This window comes from Sabethes cyaneus, chromosome 3 (assembly GCF_943734655.1).
Source record: "Sabethes cyaneus chromosome 3, idSabCyanKW18_F2, whole genome shotgun sequence".
Classification (NCBI taxonomy): domain Eukaryota; kingdom Metazoa; phylum Arthropoda; class Insecta; order Diptera; family Culicidae; genus Sabethes; species Sabethes cyaneus.
This window is the reverse complement of record NC_071355.1, coordinates 134,751,245-134,769,999: the sequence shown is the minus strand read 5'-3', so window position 1 is coordinate 134,769,999 and position 18,755 is coordinate 134,751,245. Positions and strand designations below refer to the sequence as shown.

The following is an 18,755-nucleotide window of genomic DNA, read 5'->3' as shown; positions in this document are numbered from 1 at the left end:
ACAAACAAAATAGTTTCAAGATTTAGTTTCAATGAAATGCAAACTTGGTGCAATATTATTATTATCAATTGGTGCCTCGAAGGTTCGAAGCTATGAAAAATAATACATCTTCTTCTAGTGTGACTAACGATGAAGGCTGATAATAAAAATACCGTCGGCCACTGTTTAAAATTTGATCCTGTCAACATGTCTGATAAATCGCTTATATCTTGTAAACATTTGCAAACGTTGCTGGTGCTTGTCATTGTCACGAAAAAAAGATTTATGCTGCACTTAATGTGAATGTTGAAAATTTATAAATAACATGTTAAAATAATTTTATGAGATTAAAAGTCTTCTGGGTGTAGAAGAACGTTGGTGTTTTGAAGTGCATTTATGTATTATGTCGCAAAAATGTATATTCCAAATATCTCAGGTGAAAAACCAACATAAGTGTTAGGTACAAGTTTTTTTTGACGGTATAATTCAATTTTCGAAAGCGCTTTTGCCTGTTTTCCAAAATTGATAAATCATCGCGATGAGCCAAATAAAGCTATTCGTGTTTGATTGCATCACTACCGATCAAATCATGCATGAAAAAGAGTGAGTGATAATTCGCTTTTCTCTCACTCTCATTAAATAATTCTCAGCTAGAAAATCATTGCCAGAGAATTTGACGTTATGGAATCACCTTTGAGTGTGTTTCGAACCGAATCAGTACTTTTATCGATGAATAGCAACATTTTGACTTACGTCACTTATACGCGTTTTTCGGTTACGACTTGCATTGCAACCTTCATCAGCGTGGCAAATTTCTGCAGAAATTATAGTAGAACTAAAAGGAATTCATTTCTAATTAGTTCGCGATATTTCGTGAATTCTACTATGACACTCGTAAATAATTTTTAATAAAAGTATGCTTTAACTTTTGATTTTTTAAAAAGTTTTTCGGTTCGTCAATTTCGATAGGACGATAGGAATTTAGCATTATTTGTTGTCCCTGAATTAGGTTAAACACCAACGACTAACGTCGGTGTATGACCGGTTTTATTTGTTGACACTGCCAAAAATTTTACTTCGGTTTGGATAACATACATTTTAGTGATCACAAATCATTATTAGTTAGTTTTGAGCATAACCTGAGATCTGATAATGAAGAAAAACGCAATGTTAAATATAATTTTATCGCATTTTGTCTGAGCTGGCACTCGCACAATCAATACAAACAGCAGTTAACCTGAATAGTATTACGAAGCTCATAATAGATACAATGACAAGAGATGCATACGTTGTCCATAGTAGTAAAAGATATTGCAGCACCTTGGTTTGATGTGGATGTTTTATGAGAAATTAGGTCTAGGAATCATTTGTATAGGAGAACCCTTCAATGGTCGGCAAATCAAATTATCTTATCTTATCTTATTTATTAATACCGTCACAGCCACAATAAAGGATTCCTGGAAATAATTTTAATTATTTCTAATCATAGAAATAGTTTAAATAATTTTCTTGTCTGTATTAACATTTGCAAGATATCAGAGATTTCTTACAAATGTTTAATCGGCCAGGCCAACTGTGAAGTATTGCCGCAAAGATGATTATACGAAATGAATCTTGTGTGAATAAGTTATTCACACATAGATGCATTTCTAAATCTACAGGGAATGAAGAAACGGGGACGTCTCGTACCAACCGTCTCTGAGTATTTATAGCTTTGTTTTCGTTGGGAGTATCTTTGCTAATAAAAGTTAAGTGATACTCCGGACCCTCTGGGATGAACTTATGGTATTTAGACCAAAAGTCCGGCTGCAATAGGCCAAGGTTATAGCGCCTTATTTCGCTTTCTGAAAATAGACGACAATCCCTTTCTGCAAGGAATAATATTCTAAATTGTTTTGATTATTTAGAATATTAATGAAATGATCAAATAAATAAATAAGAGGAAATTATTTACTCCCCCAGTCAGTGTTGAAAATTTATCCACTAGATAGGTTATTTCCGGATGGAACTAATTTAACTTTCTGTTGGACATGACATGAATTATTTTGATGCTGCTTCTGGTTAATTCTTGTAACAGCAGCTCTACCATTTTCCAGTGAGCTTCCATTGATTGTTGAATGATGGACAAGATAGCAGCTTTCAAACTCAGTTGTTTCACCGGCGACAGTTTCTTCTTGTTTCACATTTCCTCAAACTACATTCTTCTGCATCTTGTCTTGCACGGGCTTGGGATGCTGAACATATACACCTTTCGTTTTCTGCCCTTTTTATTCAATGCTACAATAACTACTTTTAAACCGGAAAATTCTCACGCCTAAACGTACTTTTTTCTGAATACCTTCGCAGCTAGTAACACTAAATTCACATTTTCAAAAAACAATACATGTACCAATGGTCGGCAAATCAAATTATTCATCAAAATTACAAAGGACAAAAAAATGTTGTAACCCGAATAATTAAACAAAAACAAAAAAATGTTTGGATTTTAATTTGCAATAACTTGAGAACAGCCTAAAATTAAAGTTTATATTAATATGTTTTTGAAACGGTGGTTCTACAATTGGTGAAGGGACGGTAGGAGAAAGTAATGAAGATTTTTTTTTTTTGAATGATGCTGGCAGTCGAACAGCGTCACACGCAGTACCTTGTAAGTTACCAGGGCCTGCATAGTGTCGTCGGACCGCCAGTAAAAACAAACTTCTCGGTCGGTGGTTTCTACAGTAGACGGAAGAAGAGGCACAATTTGTGAGTGTACACACAGCTGGTAGAGTCTCTACGCTCTACGTTTTTTACTCTACCATAATAACTCTATAGTGGACATTAGGCTTTAAAATAACCCACCCCATGTCGCTAGTTTAACGAGAAATTAGCCCTCATCATGTATTCATGACTACCATGATTGCTTTGAGTGTGTTAGTAAATAGGTCTTAATGGCTCTTTAGTTGCAATTTTTTCAATGTTAGTACAGTAGATTCGCTGGGATAAATGTTTATTTGTCTTGCATTATCGATAATCTTAAATATGCAACTCAGTTCCATCGACAAAAATGTTTTTCTGACGAGAAAAATGCTTATGAGCACATGCACTTCAAAATCATCTCAGTATAAAACATAGAGCATAAAACACACACACAATACTAACCCCATCGCGTATCGCATTTTACCTGAATATTTTAAACAACTTCACTTCACTTGAAATGCAGTAGTAAGAAACATTTAATTGTAGCACATCAATATCTGGCTCACTTTCCGTCAATATATCTCCGCAGTTGGCAGAAATTTACAAAACATGAAAGCACACGAGCATCGAATCTACATTTGCGTATGCAAAAAACACTCTGCATGCACTATAAAAAATATGTATGTACAGCTGGCGTAAAAACTTGCGCAGTTTTCATCCATCGACCTTTTCACTTAAAATATGCGTTTCAGCGACTTCTACTCATATAAGCCATTCCATCTAAAAATCTGGCAAGTTTTATTTACTTTATTCTTAAACATTAGACGAAATGCATGCTGACTGCGAACCAGATGTCTCAAAAATTATTCGGGTAAATGAACGGATCGATTTTTTAGAGTGCATCTATTTCATGCGGCAGGGGGATTTTCGTATTCTTTCTTTTACCTCTTGCGCGTAGCAAACCAGTGGTGCCATACAAAAGACTAATAGCGCTTTTGTTTTTTAACCTGGGTTAGTTCCAACCCGACCACTGAATAAACAAACATTTTCGGGAGAATAAATAAAAGTTTTCAGGTTGTCAGTGCTCATGCCGTTGCTCATGGCGGGGTTGAAACTGTAAAAATAGTCAGAGCGAACCCTTCGTCTAAAAAATTCAACCAAGAGCGAAACTAAATTCAACCTGAGTGAAGAAACAGAAAAAACTAATGTTTTCACAGCGGTTCGTTTGGAACTAGAGCGAACCTAAGCAAGCTTTTCGTCATGTAATAAAAAAAACCTAACGGAAGATATGGCAACATTATATTGGGTAAACAATACCAGCGAATTTTATGATAAGCTCTCGCGTGACTTTAGTTGAAATGTTCATCATATGTTATACAATACTCCTGTGTTTTAATAACATTGCTCGTCAAACTGCATGTACACACACAATGCGTTTGGTTATATGATGCTTACAGTTTCTATTCTATTCGCAAAACAATACAAATATAATATGATGATATCTTAATGATCACTAATTTCACCTTAATAAGAGGTGCAGTATCCTTTTGCCTAGCGCCTCTTTGGTTCAAAGGTACAAGTACCAGCGAGCCACATGCCCTGGCGGGTGTTGTGGGTTCGAATCCGGTTATAATCTCAGATTATAGCTTGATTCGACCCATGCACCTTCCAGCATTGGACAAAAGGTAGGTGTTACAACGGCAACTTGTTAAGCGTAGCTACCAATAACCCCCCCCTCACCTTTCCACTCTTTTGACCTCTCTGCAAAAAAAAATCTTCATTACTTTCCCCTACAGTCCCTTCATCAATTGTAGAACCACGGTTTCAAAAAATATTAACATATAGGCTTGACCGCATGTCAAGGTCAAGACTAAAAATACGCTGTTTGGTCTAAAGTTTATATGACATAATTTGTTCAATATGGGTCATTCCACGTCAAGTGTCCGAGTACCATGTAATCGACCTGCTATGATTTGAACTAGATTTTGTCAGATTGTTCGTTTCAGGTCAGCAAGAAAAAATCCTGAGTTTGGTCCCGTCGGACGTCCGTTTTGCTTAACAGTGTCGCCAAATTCTCCGTTTTTCTCATTACCTATACTAGTTAAGGGGGCATAGTACTTTTTACACCCTATTTTTGGCCTTATTTCAAATATTTTTTCTCGATAACACGGAAGGCGAATCGATTCGGGTTTATGGCATTCTAAACATTGTATTTTATACTAATATTTACAATTTTGTTTACATATGGAAACCTCTTCCCCCCTCCCCTACGGCTCCTTGAACATGATCATTCGGAAAAAACATGAATTGCGGTACCATGGATTGGCGCGGAGGGGCTTATCCGAAATGAAAAATTCTAAAACGACATGAAAGTACAATAAATTATCTTGTCTTTGACCCATCCTTTTTTTTAAATTCGAACGTATAACAAAATGGCGGACATTCAGACATAAGTCAGTTTTTTAGCCGAAAAATAGATTTTAAACGTTTCTAAAAAATACATAAATTGCAATATCGAAAAAAGGATGGGTCAAAGAAAAGATAATTTTATACGCTTTTAAACAAAAAAAGAAGCTAGAGACTCGCTTGAGCCGTTCTTGAGATATTTATGGTACCGACTTTAAAAACCTGGTTTCGAGAAAAACGTCATTAAAGTTTTTATGCGCTGTGGAATCGTTCCAGATATGCGCGGTCCAAATAAATGTAACTTTGTCATTTTTTGGAATTCATCGAAACGGCTTCAAACACATATGCTAAAAATGTAAATCTTTTGATATAAACAATAAAAAAAATTCGATTTCTTAGAATTGAAAAAGTACTATGCCTCCTTAAATCAATATTACAGTGGACTTCCGTTCGTTTGTACGATTCCTCATGCAAACTAACGGGGTTAGTTTTTAATTTGAACAACTGACAACTCTACATATGCTGGAACTTGTGTGATCTGGTCGCCCTGCTCTTTGTTATTGTTTTGGTGGTTTGATTCAGTTGGCAGTTGAAAGCAGCGAATATTCCATTTTCCGATCGGATTTCTATCATAATCGTTGGGAAAACACAATGTGAAACAGATTGAACACGCTAATGCAGTACATACAAATCGTGTTTATGTGCATTGTCTGCAATTCTGCATAAGCAAATGATGTCATGTTGAGAATGACATTTGAACCATTTTTAATTTGCACGTCGTGCAAACCAACGGGGTTCAAATTGAAAAGTGTTCAGATTAAAAGCGGTCAAACGAACGGGGGTCCACGGTAGTATCATGGCAGCAACAAACAAAGGAGATGAAATCTAGAGGCTTTTACATTTTAGAATGCTACGTTCAAATAACTTATATTTTACGCCATAAACTTAGGGCAACTTCTACGGTGATCCAAATCCTGGTTTTGGTCCAAATTTTTAGACCAAACCGAAAAACGTTTCCGCAAATCTAATTTTATACCGGAGCGAAGTTGTCAATTTTTTAAAACTCGTATAACTTGTTATCTATTTCTGACTGAATTTGGAACAGCGAGAAGAATGTTTAAAATCTTGCAGGTACGGGGGAGTGACATTTAACAGGAAAAAACAAAGGACGGTAAAGTTTATAAAACTATGGCTATTTCTTCAACAGACTGATTGTGAAATACATTAATCAATCCACCTTAAACTAAAATTGCTTCGATTTTATCGCTTGGAGTTGAATATGCTCATATCTGGCATAAGCAGACGAAAACGCGAAATCGAACTATCTTTTGGTTTATTTACATCATGCACCCTTCGTCGATTCTCAATAGGAAATATTTACATCACCGCTGCGGATTGATCTGAATGGAATAGTTTCGCTAGTTCTACTTCCAATTTCGCTGGTCCAAATTTAGTATAACTCTGATCTAAATATAGATCCAAGTCTTGATTTTAGTCCAAATTTTAAGACCAAACAGAAAAACATTTTCGCACCAGTGTTGTAAATCTAATTTTATACCGGAGCAAAGTTGTAAATTTTTTACAACTCGCAATGTCGCTTATATGATTTCACGGGATATAAGACACTCCTTCCAGCATAGACTTTCGGTTTCTAGATACATAACTTCGCCGTGCAAACTTATTTTGTGTAATGATTTGTGTGCTAGAAGGGCGCGTCAAAATCCTCTCCGACCTTATATGACTTGGGCTGGTTACCACATCCCTCATCCAGTCTTCGATTCATTCGATACCCTGATGCTCCTTCCCCTTTACGATAATGATGGTATATATATAGCAATGTAATAAAATATGTGTTATAAGAATATACATTATATGAAGATATATGGACAAAAATAGAACAATATCACCAGCTGTCCTTCGAATGGAATAGAGTTGCATTATTTGAGTTTCCATGAGTGCTTCCATTATTAATTTAATTTTTTCCTCTGGCATCCATGAGCATTATTTAAACTTTTTTCGGCCAGGGTTTTCACTGTACACTGTTTGGCACAGTTTGTTTGAAGTACCTCTGATGAGCTAAAACGAAACAAATAATTAAAATAACTTATATTAAGCTTACCTACTAACAGCACAAATTCTCCATACAATTGTGAGGAACGTGCCGCTCGAGCCACAAATGCTGATACTTGATGCCTAATAACAGCCTCAGCCGTAACCCAAACCGACAGCTTTGAGGTCGAAGGCAGCCGGGAAGCACCCAGTATCGCAGTTACCGGGTAAGGCCACGTGGAGGGGCTTGGGATGGCTGGAGCTATGTTGGACGCTTCCTCATTTGCCTTCCCAATTTCATACCCAGCTGAGCCGACAAACTTCGTGTTGCCACAAACTTTGTTGTACATAAATCGTGAATTTCGGATGACCTTTGCCAAAATCTCGAGTTTTGCAAGTTTCTGAGGAGTTCAACCTTAGATGATTCAATTTGGCAGTTACATAACTATGAAAGCATGGGTATACAAATTTGCAATTTTTCCTCACAGTAAAATAGAGTACAGTTCTCCCCACTGCTTAGCCAGGTAAAATAAAGCGGATAGAAAAATATTCCCCGTGGTTGAATAATATTTAGCCGAATTTCATATCGGAATGTACCATTTCACGGAAAACCTTTTTGTGGAATGTACCATTTCGCAGGGGTGATCCTCTCCTCACTCGCTGTCGCTTGTTTGGACTCAACTGAAGAAAAGTAATAGACGTCAGTACACCTAGGAAAACAAATAAACCTTGACAGTGGTGATTTTTGCGGGAGGCGCTTCCGACGGCAGGTCGTCGGCAACACTCGCGGCCTGTGGCCGTCTCGCCCTGAATCATCTAGTGTTACTATAGATAGTTTTTGGTGGGTTCGTTTTCTTATTGACTAATGTTTTATGAACGAGTCTAAAATTTCTCGAATTTGATTAGTTTTTGAGTTACGCAAAAATTTCTGTTTTATTCGTATAAGAGTTCTTATTCCCCTACCACAGGGGTGAGGAGTCTCAAACCATCATAAAATAAATCCATCCAAATTCATCCTCCAAAATCCACCATATGCCAAATTGCCATTTGCTTGATTAGTTCTTGAGTTATGCAGAAATTTGTGTTTCATTTGTATGTGAGGGGTCTCTAACTATCATAAGAACCTTCCCCGGCCCCAAAAATCCCTGCATGCCAATTTTCACGCCAATCGGTTCAGTAGTTTCTGAGTCTATAAGGAACATACGGACAGACAGACAGACAGAAATTTATTTTTATAGGTATAGATCGTCATTTCTCGCCAAACTTTTCAAAAGGACTCTCTTTGGGGTCCCTCTCTTCTGATTATTGCGGCGAAATAAATGCATTTTAACCAAAGTTTTCTTAACGAATAGCTAGCTTGTAACGCCAGCAACCGATTCATGCAAATGTGATGTATTAAAGTTACTTTGCATCACCGTGATAAGCGAAAGAGAAGAGACACGAAGAGAATCACTCATTGTTACTTAGGTCCTTTTGAAAAGTTTCGCGAGATTTCTTCAGCAGACTGATTGTGAAATTTATTAATCAATCCATCTTAAACTAAAATTGCTTCGATTTTATCCGTTAGAGTTGAATCTGCGTTTCTCATATCTGGCATAAACAACCGAAAACGCGAAATCAAACAATCTTTTTGTTTATTATTTACATCATGCACCCTTTTCTCGATTCACAACATCACCGCTGCGGATTGATCTGCATTGAACAATTTCGTCAGTTCTCTTTTCAATTTCGCTGGTGCAAATTTTTTATAACTCTGATCTAATCTAAATATAGACCACTGGAGAAGAGGGCCCTTAGGGCATCTTGGAACTAACCTTTTTCCGGAATTTGAGAGAAAATGAGAAGTCCCCGAGGATACAAAACTGTCAAAAACTCATGAAAGTCGACTCATGTCAAATCGCGCTTCTGGGGTTTCTCAAGCAAACGATTCAATGACATTAGCTGGGGCCCGTTTGTTTTGAGAAGGAGAACAAGGAATGGAGGAGAGGATATGGGTGTTTGGAATTTGATATTGTTGATATTAATTCTACTGCCAATCGGATTTAAAGAGGGGGTAAGAAAACACGATACCTATAGGCAGGCTTGATTTGCTCTTTTTACCTTATTTTTGCTCTTTTGACTACAACGATACTTTATTTTTGCTCTTTTGACTACAGTCCAACAAAATTTGAAAAAATATAAAAGATTAAACTATACTTTCTTCAATAATATTGTAGATAATAAGTAACTCCTCACTTGTCCTATAAACAACTTTTTCGAATTCTGTTTGGCTGAGGCGCTGTAGTCAAAAGAGCAAAAAAGAAGTAAAAAGAGCAAATCACAGTTTGAACCTCGCAATAAGCAATACACTGACAACCTGAAAACGCTTGTTTATGCTCGCGAAAATGTTTGTTTATTCAGTGGTCGGTTGGAATAAACCCAGGTTAAAAAACAAAAACGCTATAAGATTGTAAGTTTTTCGTCATGTAATGAAGAAACCCAACGGAAGATATGGCAGCATTACATTAGGAAAAGAAAACCAGCGAATTTTCTGCGCTTTAGCGTAACTCAAGCTGAAATGTTTATTTATTGTTATATAATATTGGAAGCTTTGCCCAAAGTTAGACGCGGTCTAAAGGAAATACCGCGGTAGAACCACTGCCAGAATATTGTAAACAAATATGTTCTTCACATAACTGTGCTGCCAATAGTAACAAAAACTTCATGTTTTCTATGTAATTTCTTCCAATAATATTACAATCGATCCGGCGGCCATAAAAGTGCATTTCATTTATGAGTTGCGCGGTGGGTAACTTTCAATGAAATTCATAATACCGATGTGCAGTATTACTACTACTGTACTACTGTAGTAGTACATCGATACAATACTTCCGTGTTTATTGCTCGTCAATCTTCATGTACACACACAATGCGTTTGGTTATTTGTCGCTTACAGTTACTCTATTCGCAAAATAATACAAATATAAAATTATGATTATGATATCTTATAATGATCACTTATTTTACCGCAGTTCATGAAGGATTCGACAAATCATCCATGGAAGAGAATATTAACGTTTTGTAACTTTGCATGTATTTTGGTTTAAGTTTCGAATAATGGGAACACATATGTAATGTACTTGACTTTTGCAAATGTGTGATGTTTACTATAGTATTAAACAAACTCCATTTGTGCTTGCTTGCTGCCCCTGCACAGTGGAATTCTACAGATTTCATGATTCCGCTTAATAGTTACATAGGTAATAAGAAATTGGACAATTTCGATTGTTTAATGAGTCTTGTTTTACTAAATTGCCTTTTTTGAATATATATATATTACTGTTACTACATTTCTATTATAAATTAGAATGGTACTGCATGTAACTAATTTTGAATATTTTGTTTCTCTTTATACAGAGCAACCTCCTCTCCCGAATGGGGTAACGCAAAAAGATGCTGAACTCTATAAACAAGTCCGGGAACAGGCCGCCAGTTCGCTTGCAGAGATGATGCGGCTAGATGCACAGACGTTTGCTAAAACTACTACACCAGAGCCTTCAACATCGCCGAAAAAATCTAACCTCGTAGCTACAATGCAAAGTCCGTCAAAGTTTATGGCTGCCCAAGAGCGCTGCCCTGCAGCTATAGAGTTTGGCAAATACGAGATTCAAACATGGTATTCCAGTCCTTTTCCTCAGGAGTACGCCAGGTAATTGGAAAATTATCTAATTACCGGAATGTTAGCGCTGATTATCATTTGTTTCAGGTTACCTAAGCTTTTTCTTTGTGAGTTTTGCCTGAAGTACACCAAAAGTAAGGCAGTCCTGCAGAGACATCAAGATAAGTGCTCATGGCGTTATCCTCCTGGAACCGAAATATATCGGTGCAACGATATTTCAGTTTTCGAAGTAGATGGTAATGCTAACAAGATATATTGCCAAAATTTGTGCTTATTGGCAAAGCTATTTCTGGATCACAAAACATTGTATTATGATGTAGAACCATTTTTGTTTTATGTACTAACTAAATATGACAGGAAGGGTTATCATTTAGTTGGTTACTTTTCGAAGGAAAAACACTGTCAGCAAAAGTACAATGTATCGTGCATAATGACGATGCCGCAGTATCAGCGACAGGGTTTTGGAAGATTTCTGATTGATTTCAGTTACCTCTTGAGTCGTGAAGAAGGTCAACCCGGTACACCCGAGAAACCGTTGTCCGACCTAGGTCGCGTGTCGTACCATGCGTATTGGCGATCAGTAACTTTGGAATATCTGTTTCAAAACCGAAATCGACCCGTATCATTACGGACAATTTCACAAGACACGGGAATTGTGATTGCAGATGTAGCCTTAGCCTTTCAATTGTTAAATTTTGTAAAATATTTAAAAATAGCTCAAGATGGGTTTAAAGTGTACCAACCGCTAATATGTGTTGATTGGGATGTGGTGAATAAACACTGCGAAAGAGTATTTAGTTCCAATATGAGACGCACCATCGATAAGGAATGCTTGCGTTGGACACCTCTATTGTCCTCGGCATCGTATTTTCCGGAACACGACCTTTTAGCTCCCGATGCGTCACCAAGATATGATAAACGGTATAAACAGGAAATTGTCGAAGAAGGAGTTATAGTTCAAGAACCTGAGACAGCAAAACACCCGATTTCTGTAGTGGCTGCCCTTCAAAGTGACGTTTGTGAGGAATTTAGGGGCATAAAAAAGCGAGGCAAAAGATACTCATCAGTAAGGCCAACTAACTTGTATAAAAAAATGGAAAAGCAAGTTCCGGTTGTCTTAGACTCACCAATTACTAAGTCAGTTGAGAAACCCGATCGAACAATAATAGAATCTACTTCGTCCGGTCGTAAGCGTCTGAGGCCCTTTAAATTTCATGAGGCTATTTATGATTCCGCTGCTAAACCCATGTCAGTTGAATCAAATCACAGTACCCTTGTACAAAGTACTAAGAAGTGTAAGCGATCGGAATTATTAGAAATAGGCGAGAGAGAAAGCAAACGTCTAAAGTTAGAACAGGAACAAGGGCTACCACTGAAAGATTTATTGCCACATAAAATTCCCGTGGGACAAATAAATGATCAGAACAAATCTAGAGATGATTCTCAGACTGAAGAAGATAAAGATAGTTTGCTTGAATGCAAATCCTTAGAACTCAGTAAAGCGAAAGGTACTCCTGCTTCAGGCAAGGACTTTTCAGGTAAAGAATGCCTCACCATGACAACCGACAAAACAGCAAGTGAAAGTGTTGATATTGCCTTTCAACCTAAAGCTGCAATGGTCCCACAGAAGCTAAAACGACAGACATTTAAACGATTTGGTAATCGAAGTTCCAGTCATAAAGTCAAAACTTCTGTACATGAAACAAGTTTTGATAATGACAGGCGCAGTTCTTCATTAGCAAAAAAGCAATCGACTCTTCCAGAAATACTCCGAAACAAATTGCATACTCATCGCTCTTCGCTGGAAGAAAAAGTCGGCGCAGCCGAAAAAGAGTTATATTTACAATATGATGATAAAAAATGTTCATCTAAAGAAGCTTTATGTGAAAGTTTAGTTCTATCATCGAGAGACAGACAACGGGTGGATAGCTCGAAACTTACTTCATCTAGCGAGGTATCGTCGGGTGAAGCAGATGATGAAATGGAAGATGAAACCGTCAACCACAAAAAACGCCTTTCTTCAAAAGAAGCATTTTCTATGGTCAAAAGCTCGTATGTTGATAAATTAGATGTTCCGATTGACGAAAACAAAGATCTCCTTGGTGGCAGCGGACAAAAAGAGCAACATTTTCAAACAATCGATGAGCCACACTTGAAACCCATGCTTGAAACAGATTCTAAGCAAGCACAAACAAGTAACGAAACACGGAAGGGAGAAAATGAAGCCCAATCCCAAGTTGAAGAGAAACACGTGAAAAATGAAACGTCAAACAACCAAGAGTTAAATCAAATGATCAAAAACGATGAGCCGTTTGGTTTAAACAATTTGCATGACATTGCTAGTAATATGCCAGAAAATAAGATACAGGTTCCTGGTAACGATACATCTTCATCAAAACAATTTGATGCTGAAACCGAAAAGGAGATGAGCGCAGACAAAAATGATAACAAAGACGATGACTGTAAAATCATAAAGCCCTTAAGTAAATCAACGCTCGAGAGTAATTTACCAGAGGCAGACCATTCGATTTCTAGTATTGTTAGTGAAACAATTTTGATTGATCAGCATATTTCGAAAGACAACAAAGAATTATCCCGTAACGAAAAAGTTGAGTTTTTTGAAAGTGCTGCAAATAACTCTTCTGCAACTGATTTAAGCATGGATGTGCCATTCACAACTCAGAATGCAAGCGGGTCACGAACAGTTAATGAAAAGCAGAAAGAAGGAAGTACAGAGTCTAGTGATATAAATGGCAGTAGCAAGGAATCATTTTTCGCTGAGTTAAGTGAAAAAATTTCCGTCATTACAGAGTCAAAGTCTGGAGTCGGCAAGGAAACAGCCATCGAGACGGAACCTAATGTCAACGAAAGAAAATTAGAAGGTGAGAATACAGCAATGATAAAAGATAAGGATGCAAGCAAAATAGTATCTACATGTTTAACGATTGAATCACAGCAACATGTGTTTTTTCCTTCCGTAATCCCCAACATCGAAGGAACAGCTAGCAATAACACGACAAGTGTGCTAATGGTTAATGAGAACTACGATAAAAACTTAGATAATAGAAGACCAAAAATTATTGTTGATGTAAAGTCATCTACTAATGACTGTGAAGCTGTTGATAAAAAACCCGAGATAGTTGATCCAGTCGAAAAAACTGTTGAAAACAAAACTTTGATCAAAGGTAAACCCAAAGATTTTGGTAATAAATTGGAAGAAGGAGAACTCTTATTCGAAGAAAATGTAATACCAATTCCGCTTGCAGTAACGCCATTTGAAATTGGAGGGTCTCATAAAAAGAAATTTATTAAAAATGCTGCTGAAGAAGCTAGTAAGCAGCACCTTGCAGAGGCCGAACAGCATAAAGAAATGTCAGTTATTCAACAGTGTGAAGATGTAAAAAATTATAATTTATCGTCGACTTCAGTAACCAGTTCGATCGCTAGCAAACGTGAAGAAAAACAGGAGCAGACATGCGCTAACCCAGTAATTGATATAAAAAAAGAACCTTCTCCAGCCAAATCTTTGAAAACTGATGTAGATTTGCCTGATAAACAACAAAGTAGCGACAAACCCAAAACATCTGAATCTAAAACACTGACTACATGTCATGAAGTTCAAACAAACTTTGATAATTTATCAAAAAACTCCGCTGATTCTTCGAAGAAGGCAAAGGAGAAAAGTTCCATTGTTGAAGATGGAAAGAAAAATAAAATAGAACTTAAACGCACTCAAAATACTACTTCAAAAGAATCAAAAAACGATGCAAAGATTAGAGCCGAACAAGAGAGTTATAGTAGTAGCGGTAATGCTGTGAGCTGTACATCTGTTCCACTTAAGAGGCCTGAGAGTATAAAAAAAGAAGCACTTAAAAGCGCATCGACCTCGAATGTTGTCAATTGCACTAAGAATACCTACGTGACTGATCAAACGAAACCAAATCCCGCAACAGATAATGGCAAGATTAGTATAAATGCATCTGCTGGCGGTATTAATGCTCGTGCGGAGAAATACACTTCAAAACATTCGATACACGATTCAAAAACCATTGATCTCAATAAAATAGCTCCTCAATTTCCGGCAATTAATCAATTGCCTAACTATCACACTACTTCGCAATATTGGCAACTAGATCCCTACTATCAAAGCTACAATCTTTCACACTTAGATGCATCAAACCAAAAATCTCCTAATAAATTTCACCTTGACTTGGCAACATCAATGGCGTATGGTAGCTTCCCATCAAATCTATATCAAACTGCATTTCAACAACACCAGGAGCAGCAATATCAGCAACATCAGCAATCATATCAAGTGAAAGAACGATCGAACCAAAGATTAGACAAAAAATGTTTATCGGGTCAAAATAACGTTAACTCTGAGTTACATAAGAATACTAAAAGTGCGAAAGCAATAGAAGAACCGAAATACAGTAAAAGTAACATCGAGCATCAAATGCAGCAACAATTGACTGGTGTCAACATGACCGTTGGTATGGAAGGTAGTTCGTGCGCAAAATCAACAAGTTCACAATTTGGTGGGCACAATTCAATAAAAACAAATTCCAAGGCCAAAATAGACCATAAAGCGAACGAAAATTGCATTATTAACAAATCAAATCAACAGCAGAACGAGCAGACTGCGCATACTAACCAACAGACTAATTCCTGTCAAATGGCGGCCATACAGCAACAACAACATCACAATCAACAAATGTTGAATAAAAATATCCAGCAACAGATTGTTCCGGCTAAAGCAGGTTTTCAAGGCGATGAGTTAAATCAAGACAATACAAGCAATAATTCCAGTATCCCGAGCTCAGATATGAAACACCAACAACATAGTCAAAATGAGGTACAATCTATCGGAGTTTATACACCAGACTCAACGACCAATTCTGTGCATAGTCTACATCAGTATGGTCAATGTGATTTGGATGTTACTCAGTTAGGATTGGAATCACCTGCTAGTATCTCAAGTGACATTAATACTCAAAGTTCTGTGGAAAGTCTAAGACCCTCAAGTGTATCGCATCAAGTAAATGCATATTCAGATTGCTCGCTTCAACAACAGCAGCAACATCAATCTCAAATGCAACAGATGAATATGCACACTCACGTTCCAGCTTCCAGTCCACAGCAAGCGATGACAATTATTAACGGTAATCCAAGTATGGAAAATGCCGGTACGACAGGTCGAGGTAAAGTTCAACAGCAACAGCTAACGCATCAAAACAACAGAAGCTCTGCTAATAATCGATCTACGACTCCAAAAGTCAGCAGAAACACATCTACCCCTGTAAGCAATCATCAGCAACAGCAACAAAGGCATCAAAATCGCTCCACTCCACCAGTTGGGAATGCTATACCTCCATTGGCAAGTCCTGGTCATCACCAACAACATCAGCAAACACAACAACAGTCGATGCAACATCAAAATGTAGCGCAACAACATCAGCATCAACTAGCTTTGCAGCAACAAATGCATCAATCATATGGTCATATTTCGGGAGCTTCTTTGAACCATCAAAATCATTCGCAAAACATGCACCAGTCCGGTTATATTACATCACAATTAGGCATCTCTAGTCAAGGTTATCCTCAATCACCTACATCCTATGGAAGCGTGCCGATGACCACTGTGATACAGCACAGAATGTCTGGGAGTCATACAAGTTTAGCGACACCTAATAGTCTCCACAGCCCCCATCAACGTCTTGGACCTTCGCCTTCTTCATGTGCCGTTTCGTCAGCCAACAATTTTTACATTCAATCTGGAAGTGCTAGTCATCAACAGTCGCATACACCAATACCAGCACCTACGCCCACGCCCACTCCAACACCAACACCAACACCTCAAATTGACAACAGCTGCCAATCAGGCAATATTCAAGGAACAGTAAGTCAAGGTAATGTAATACAAGGTTCACTTTCGTGCCTTTCAAAATTGCAACAGCTAACAACTAGTGTTGACATGGTAGGTCCATCTTGTAATACACCACCGGCCGGAGCAGTCAATATTACACCACCGCCAAATCATCATTCACATGTTGGTGGTGCACTTACCCCTTCTCCTTCATCTATAATGAGCCAGCAAAATACGGTTAGAAACATTTCAACGCCCCCGGCGTCGATTCAAACCCAAATGCCGTCCTTAAATTATCACAAATATTACACTGGAAATATGAACGTGTCGCCAATTGCTGGATCACAAAATAGTCGCTTATCGCGAAATACGGCATCAGCTCCTATTCAACATATGAGTAACACTTCGAGTCGAGTTAGTCCAAACGTCCCTATTAGTCCCAATCTCATGTCGCCGTACAGTACATTAAATACCTATCGTATGTCAGCTGCTCAAACTTCTAGCACGGGTGGATACATAGCGAACCCAACTGCCGGGTTTATTAACAATGCAACACAAATTCCAGTACAAATGGGAGTTATGAATATGCAATCACAGTACCAAGACCCTTCGGCAATACAACGGGCTCAACAAAACTCGATGTATCCAGCCGCGTATTCGGCGTATTTACCTCCCATGAGACGATAGAAGTAATGGCTATATATTATAGAATACTAGAGCGACTTACAAAATCGTCTCTTTGAGTTTACATAAGTCGATTCTTTTGATATAATATGGCTTATCTTTCCAATGTTTTTTTTTATCTGTCCGTCCGTCCGTACAATCTGTTTTGTTGAACAAAACTGTTTTCCATTTACGTTGATCTCAAAATTTAACAAGTTGTTAGCAAAACATCTTCTCGATGAAGCCATTACCTTTGTATAGAAATGTAAAATATGTATGGATAATTAAACGAATCGAATGAATTATTCTTTCTCACCTGTTAAAAATGTAAAGTACTATAAATATCTAACTTTGTTTAGATTACTAAACTAAGAGCTGTTGCTGTAAGTGTTATATTTTAAAGTAAGCATATAAATAGGTATTGATAAGAAAAACGTAAAGTTCAACTAGGTTTACCCTAATACGAATTACGTAATTGAATTTGAACGGAATTCTGTTATTTTATTTTCTTATAAACATTTGTATAATATTTTAAACTATGATATTAAAATAATAATTTCCCTTTACAATATAATATGCAAATTAGTTCTATAATTCCTTTGATGACACCCGTATTTTTTTATAATTTATTTTTATTTTTATACTAGCTGACCCGACAAACTTCGTATTGCCACAAATTAAACTGTGTTGTACATAAATCGTGAATTTCGCATGACCTTTGTTACAATCTCGAGTTTTGCAAGTTTCTGGGGATTCATGAACTCATGGGGTAGAAAACAACTCCCCCCATTGCTTAGCCTGATAAAATAAAGCGGATAGCATTTGAATATTCGCCATCATTACAAACCATTTCGCCGAATACCATTTTGCGGAACACCAATTCTCGGTTGACCATAACGCATAGAGTTTCGCAGAATACCATTTCGCGAAAAACCTTACGCGGGATATACCATTTCACGGAAAATCTTTTCGTAGAAAGTACCATTTCGCAGGGGTGACCCAACTGGAAGAAAGTAATAGAGGTCAGTAGATCTAGGAAAATAAATAAACCTAGATAGAGGTGATCTCTACGGGGGGCTGCCCTCCCGCAGTGGCCGGCGCTTTCGACGGTAGGTCGCCAACAACACTCGCGGCCTGTGGCCGTCTCGCGTTGAATTGTCTAATGTTACTATTGATAGTTTTTGGTGGTCTTGTTATTGACTAATGTTTTATGAAAGAGTCTAAAATTTCTCGAGTTCGATTAGTAGGGGAGGGGTCTCAATTCACCATAGAAAAAACTTGCCCATAAAAACACCCACATGCTAAATTCGGTTCCATTTGTTTGATTAGTTCTGGAGTTATGAGGAAATTTGTATTTCATTTGTATGGGAGCCCCCCTCCTAAAAACTTAATTTAATTTAATCTTCGATACATCGAAACAACGCACAGATATGTTACTTAGTACTTATTACTGCT

At 37.4% G+C, this 18,755-nt stretch overlaps 1 protein-coding gene across 3 annotated transcripts in view; it reads left to right on the top strand.

Moving 5' to 3' along the window:
• The window catches only part of LOC128743439 (histone acetyltransferase KAT6A), a 151,238-nt gene extending 133,457 nt beyond the window's left edge, over nt 1-17,781 (top strand). For 2 of the 3 annotated variants that reach the window (XM_053840014.1, XM_053840016.1), the window contains 2 exons: nt 10,510-10,801; nt 10,859-17,781. In XM_053840014.1, the coding sequence (XP_053695989.1) occupies nt 10,510-10,801; nt 10,859-17,324 (6,758 nt within the window). In that variant the 3' untranslated portion in view covers nt 17,325-17,781. The remainder of the gene's footprint in view (nt 1-10,509; nt 10,802-10,858) is intronic. The other variant, XM_053840015.1, reaches the window with a different exon arrangement.
• The last annotated feature ends 974 nt before the right edge of the window (nt 17,782-18,755 follow it).